The sequence below is a fragment of the Glandiceps talaboti genome, chromosome 2, assembly GCF_964340395.1.
Source record: "Glandiceps talaboti chromosome 2, keGlaTala1.1, whole genome shotgun sequence".
NCBI lineage: Eukaryota > Metazoa > Hemichordata > Enteropneusta > Spengelidae > Glandiceps > Glandiceps talaboti.
The window spans coordinates 6,556,729-6,562,728 of NC_135550.1; the positions used below are offsets into that span (position 1 = coordinate 6,556,729).

General features: G+C 39.5%; 1 protein-coding gene across 1 annotated transcript; it reads right to left on the reverse strand.

Moving 5' to 3' along the window:
* Window positions 1-2,736: 2,736 nt before the first annotated feature.
* LOC144453711 (left-right determination factor 2-like) lies at window positions 2,737-5,796 on the reverse strand. The gene is made up of 4 exons (XM_078145046.1): window positions 5,517-5,796; window positions 4,121-4,370; window positions 3,570-3,797; window positions 2,737-3,046 (listed from the first exon to the last, which is right to left on the reverse strand). The coding sequence occupies exons 1-4, from the start codon at window positions 5,794-5,796 to the stop codon at window positions 2,737-2,739; spliced, it is 1,068 nt and encodes a 355-aa protein (XP_078001172.1).
* Between the last annotated feature and the right edge of the window lie 204 nt (window positions 5,797-6,000).

A 6,000-nucleotide genomic window follows, 5' to 3' on the forward strand; every position in this document is an offset into this window, starting at 1 on the left:
TAACAAGCCCTTTCTCAGCTTCTATGCATGTCACCCCCCCCCCCCCTGAATAACTTACGTCATGAAAGAAACACTCTGTTCATGAACAAGTGTCCTCGCCGCCACCATGACTGTAGATGACGTCGACAGTCCAGACACTTGCTTATTCTTGCCAGAGAGGGCACTGTTTCTCAAAATGTTAAGAGTGGGCGAAAGCAAAAATATTTTTTTTTTATTTTGAAGTCCGAGCTGAAAATTTGGGTCGGTTGGTTAATGAGAAACAGAAAAAAAGGGTCACCCTTATGAGTTGGAATACTTTGCTTGTGTTCAATGTATCAAGGAAAACAATCTGATTAAAGCGGCTAGATGTCTTTATTTACTTCTAAATCCATCATTCTGTGTTGTTTGTTTTGTTCCGGGTGATAGCCGCCTTCCCACATCCGTGCCATCTCAGACCACTAAAAGAATAGTGGTCTGAGGTGCCATATAGTCATCAACACTATCTTCCCTTATCTTCACCCGTAATACTTATATTCCCTGTTTACAGTCACGGCATCTTGTCAATTTGCAGATTGTTGCCGTGGCTAGTATGTGCAGTGACGATTTTGTTGATATCGCCCCTTATGGGCAAACAACTTTAGACATTGTAGCCTACTCACAGGCGTACTACTTATAGTAGGGCTAGCGTTATTAAAGTAGTATTTTGGATTTCGTTGTAGGTTCATCACTTGATTTTGCGTAGCTGGCCATGGTAGGGGTGTTTCCTTTCGTCATTTACTGTAACCAATCAAGAACTGCGCACTTCGGATTAGGGTTATTAACAATATAAGTGTGAAAAACGGCTGCTTGGCAGGAATTAAGAAAAAAGATTGGTCTAGAAACAATAATAGTATATTTGTAATCCCATACGTAACGCTCATGACTCCATTAAGAAGGTACTAATGCGTTTACAATGGATGTTTTCAGCAAGTTGAGTTATGTATCAAAATAGAAAATCTAATTAAAAATTATGTTTGAACTTGACTGTCAAGCTCTGAGACGTATTTTAATCAGATTGACAGTTCTCGGATTACCCACCACAGATATTTCTCACTTCACAGTAGATTATTGGGTCATTAGTTGTTATTTTGTTAAAATGGTAATGATGATAGCGCATCTCATCAAAAGCTATTAACGACGTGTGTTTGTTAGGGATCGTCATATCAGTGTAAATCATCGTTTGTCACAATACAAGTGTTACTATTCAATATTGTTAATGTATTCGGGTGAATGGGCTCGACTTCATTCATTCATTCATTCATTCGCCGTCTTTCATGTTTTGCAGTCCGCTGTGTCTTCTGCTGAGTGGTTGCATCTCTTTCTAGAGAAAAAGATGAAGCATACTCCTGTACTACACGTCCTCCTTAAAAGGCATTTGAACAAAATCACTCGACATGCAAGAAGAAGGCGTACTGAATAAAATTGTATGAAAGTGAATAGTTTTATTTTCCCCTCATTACTTTAAAATCAGATTTGGTCGTCTTTGGTGATATTGGTAAAGAATAAATACATCTGCCGACATTCTGTTTAAGAATAATTTGTGTTGTATTGAAACAAGATAGAAACTTTGTCATTCCACCTCCATGGTTCAGCAAACTATGGTTTAGTCTATCTGCTAGACCTCGGATGTTCTTCCGATACAATACGACACACGACCTAACATCGCTATCGAGGATGGAACATCCAAGTGTTCGGGCAAGCCCTCACTGCGAACTTCGTTCGCTTATAGTATCGAAAGAAAGCCCGAACGTCTAGCAGCAAGACTAACTAGGGTTGGGAGTACTCATGCAGTCACACGTCTCAGACAAATAATCTCTTTAAGGGCTTAGCAAAACCAGACGGTCATTAGCAAGCACATGCAAATAATTATGACTTGTTAATGAGTGTGACTAATAAATACACGTTAATAAGATAAGATCAGTGTTTCACACCTTTATTCACCACTACTTCGTTTACATATAATACAGACGTATTGTCAAACAGTGAACGATTAGCGACTAAAACAACTTGCAGGAAAAAAACACCATTTACATCCAAGATGGCTGAACATTATAAAAGTGAAAGAGCATCCAGTTTTCTTGAATCGTTCTAGTTGTGGCATGAAAAACTTTTAACTAAGGCTAGTTTAAAAGTACTTCATACACGTAGTTTTAATATTATAGTAAAACGTATCATTGAACTTTTTATGTCTTCCTCGACGATCCTATAGAAGTCTGCCCTATCTTAGCTTGGGTGAAGCGCTTGTAGAAACGTGCATGCAGATAGAGTGCTACCTCCATTTGCTACACTTAATGTGATTGACCGTGGCGCTAAGTTGGTGAATATTTTTGTTAGGCGTAACCTATGCCTCTAGCTTACATTTTATAATTAAATGAGCATCAACAGCTAAGCCTTGGTCCATGAATGGATCACAGAGATATACTAAGGTCCTATAAATTGCTCAAGTTACAAGACTTACTATTTTCGAAAAAGTATAACAGTCTGAGATTACACGTTTGTAATCTTAGCAAACATCTCATTAGACTACTAAATATAAATCCACTCTAAGATAATTATGGGTTTTAAAGATACTGTACATTTAGAGTATTTACATACGAATATTTACAACAGTTTCTGGAAGAAACCATACACTAATACTTTGCACCATTGTGGCTTATCTATCAGCAGTCATGGTTTTTATAAATGTGTACAAATAAGTTCTTTTCAATGTCTATAAATTCATGCTTTACACCTGCACTCGTCCACGATCATATTTGGAATGTTGGCCACTTCAATCTCTGTAACGCCGCCCTTCTTCGTCAAATACATCATGGGTAGTGAAGAACTTTTGGCAACGTCGCAGGACACTAAATTGGTTGGTTCTCCCCTCTGACTTATTCGACATGGTCCTACACATTCATATGCATCGTAGCCAACTGGTTCAATGATCCACCTGTTGCTCCACTGCATATTACGGAAGTTGATGTACCTTGATTTCCTACAACAGGTTTCATCTTCTTGGTCTAGTTTGCAATCGGACGGTCCGAACCTACATGAACAAAACAAAAGTTGTGATTTTTATAGTATCATGATTTAATTATGATTATCAATTCTCTTTATTAGAATGGGCATCACTATAGGGATTCAGAACGACGGATATATATTATATTCCGTGTACCCTCGAGGCCTGTAGTAGTCTTTTGAATTGGACCTTTTTACGGTTTCGAGATTTATGCCTTTTAACGGTTTCGTGATATTATAGCCAGAGTACAGTTTTCCACTGACGTGGCAAATGTATGTGAGGTAATAAATGCCGTAAAGAGGTCAGTCGTTCAAGGCGATGTCGTGACCAGACAAGATACCCAAGACGTGGTCTACATTCGAAAGGATTGGTTATTTGGATGACTTGAGTGAGTGTGAAAGCATAGTCAAGTACCTGATATCCTATATACGATTGGAAACGAGGTTGTGATAGGAAACTTGGTTGTTTCATGGATTTTTCCTCCATGATTATTTCGCTTAAATTTGATATTCAACCTCCCTAAATGAAGAATAAATCATAACAAACCTACCTTTGCTTATAGTGTTCAGTGTAGACGACTAGCTGTGGCAGATGATGATGGTCAATCTGATCTGTAGCGAACTCCACTTTCTTGGCTACTTTGAGTGCATGGGTTGTTGGCCTCTCCCCTTCAATCCATACTTCTAGCATAAACTCGTCGTCTGGATTCTGTAGCCATCTCTGTACAGCTAACGTCACGTCGAAGATTCTCCAACCTGAACCATTTACAGCCACCAGTCTGTTTTGAAATTAAAGATGAATAAGATTTTGGTCAAATAAACTAAGGAGATGGGCAACGAAACCATATGATTCCATTATGGGAGACTGGGTCTATTTGCTCCAGTTTTCGATGTCACCTTATGATATTTCAAAGCCGGTGGACTGGATAATTAGTAAAAATGACCACTGCATTTCAGTAGCTTACCAAAGAACATAGTCGAAAAATTCCAGCGTCGGAAAGGAGACTATTTTTTATTTACATGATAACATTATTTTCTAATTTCACTAGAAACTTACAATTGAAAACAGAAGCAACTGAACAGATCGGAAATTCACACATACCTTGAATCGACGAGGGCCAATGATGTGGTTGAGTCGTTGCCGGGAGCCCGAATGATCTGGTGAATGCTGACTCTGGCATTATTGAGGGGATGTGTTCTATTGTGAGGTTTGTGAGTAGTGTGGTTTGGTCGTTCCTTGTACAGCTTCAGTTCTGCCATCGATATTTTGCTGTCTTCGTTAAGTTTTCTGTTCATCTCAAAGGTTAGTTGATGACGCATAGAACCCGCCTGGACGACATCCGATAAAAAGGCTGTAAAGATGCATTTTAGAGAAAGTCTGACGTCAGAAAGATGGGTCAAATGGCAAGTACTTTATTTTAAAAGTTCGGCATTTGCCTCCGTAATTAGGTGATCAAAATTTGGTTAGCAACAAAGGTGAGTAAGAATTGTCGCTTCACACGTATTGGACGCTTTTGTCGGTGACTGAAAATTGGGTGTATGCTGTACCCGCTAGACCGGCCACTATGGGATTGTGTGACGATGTGTCAGACGTATTGTGTGACAAAGTATGCATATATGCAAAACTTAAATAACAAAGTAATCCAGTTAAAACCGTTCCTAAGTACATTATATATCAGTCGAACTAGCAAGAACTGATTTTGGACAAAGTTGGCCAGTTTTCATCAAAGTTAACGCACATGGTAAAATACTAAGCTGACCAATATGCAGTAACCTCCAAGCATACCAATCAGAGAGAGTTGTGGGTAAGATATTGTACAGTGCATGAGTTGAATGTCCTCCAAATCATTGGTGAACAGGTGCAGTCAACGAAGCTGTTCTTGCAAAAAGCTGTCCTTACGCAATTTTTCAGTGGTCGAGCAATTTTTTTTTTCAATTGGCGGGGAAGTCCTGATTTTGATACAGTGGGAGGGGAAAACATGGAATTGTGGGGGAGGGGTGCACATTTTTATGTACAAATCAACTGCTGGTATACTGGAAATCACAAACACTTTCCTGGTGGAAGATGGGTATTGGGTGGATAGTGGGCTGGCAGGCAATTTGAAACCCGGAGGGAGGGAGGGCAGATACCCTTCACCACCAGTGCACTGTGGGAGGGCACATAATAAGTTAAGCACCCTCCTCACAATTTTTGACAGGGGACCATTCTATTAAAATCACCATTTTGGTCTGGCTCAACATATAATAAATGAAAGCCACACATCTACCTATTGGCTGCATCGGAGTAAACCATGCTTTGGCCATGGACGTAGAATGTTTTGGCTAAGGTCGTACGGTTACAAGTGTGTCAATGTGCACGTAGTTGTGGTTACATACGGAGGGTAAAGGAGAACATCTATATTATAGATAACCATAAGATCACTGAATGACAGAAGATTTATAAACTTTTCTATCTCTATGATTTGCGACGAAAACAGAGTTTAAATTATCTTAATTACCTTCATTTTCCCGAACGACTTTATCAAATATTGGCAACGTAAGTTTTGCTCTCTTCTGTCGGTGTTTGTGTTGCATCGACAGCGACCAATACTTCAAACGTAAATCGGCCGGAATGGTGATATCTTCCTTGTCTATGTCTGGAAATCCTCCAGCATCAATACCAAGTTTGCCGGATAAAGTAGTTTGGAGTTCTTGGTTGTTTTGAGGCAAGGGTAAACCATCACTTTCATACACGGTGCAGTAGACAAATACAAGTACGATGATCATATTAGAAGACATGTTCCACAAAAGTCACACGATTAGATTCTCAGGAGCTGATGGGACGATGTGTTCGAAGTGGTACCGTGGAAGGCAATGACACGTTCCAGGTCAGACTGCGGGTCTTACACTCACCCATTGTTTACTTTCTTTCAAGTGAATATTGTCTTATCCCCACCTTTGTCGGATTCCCACCCACTGAAAAAATTAACACCTAATAAAGAC

Bases quoted from the DNA above. Each gene is read 5' to 3' on its own strand.
- LOC144453711 (XM_078145046.1), bottom strand. From the start codon at position 5,796: ATGTCTTCTAATATGATCATCGTACTTGTATTTGTCTACTGCACCGTG. The intron at 4,371-5,516 runs GTAATTAAGATA...GCATCTTTACAG, and splicing joins AGTCGTTCGGGAAAATGAAG to CCTTTTTATCGGATGTCGTC. The intron at 3,047-3,569 runs GTAGGTTTGTTA...TTGTTCATGTAG, and splicing joins ACTGAACACTATAAGCAAAG to GTTCGGACCGTCCGATTGCA.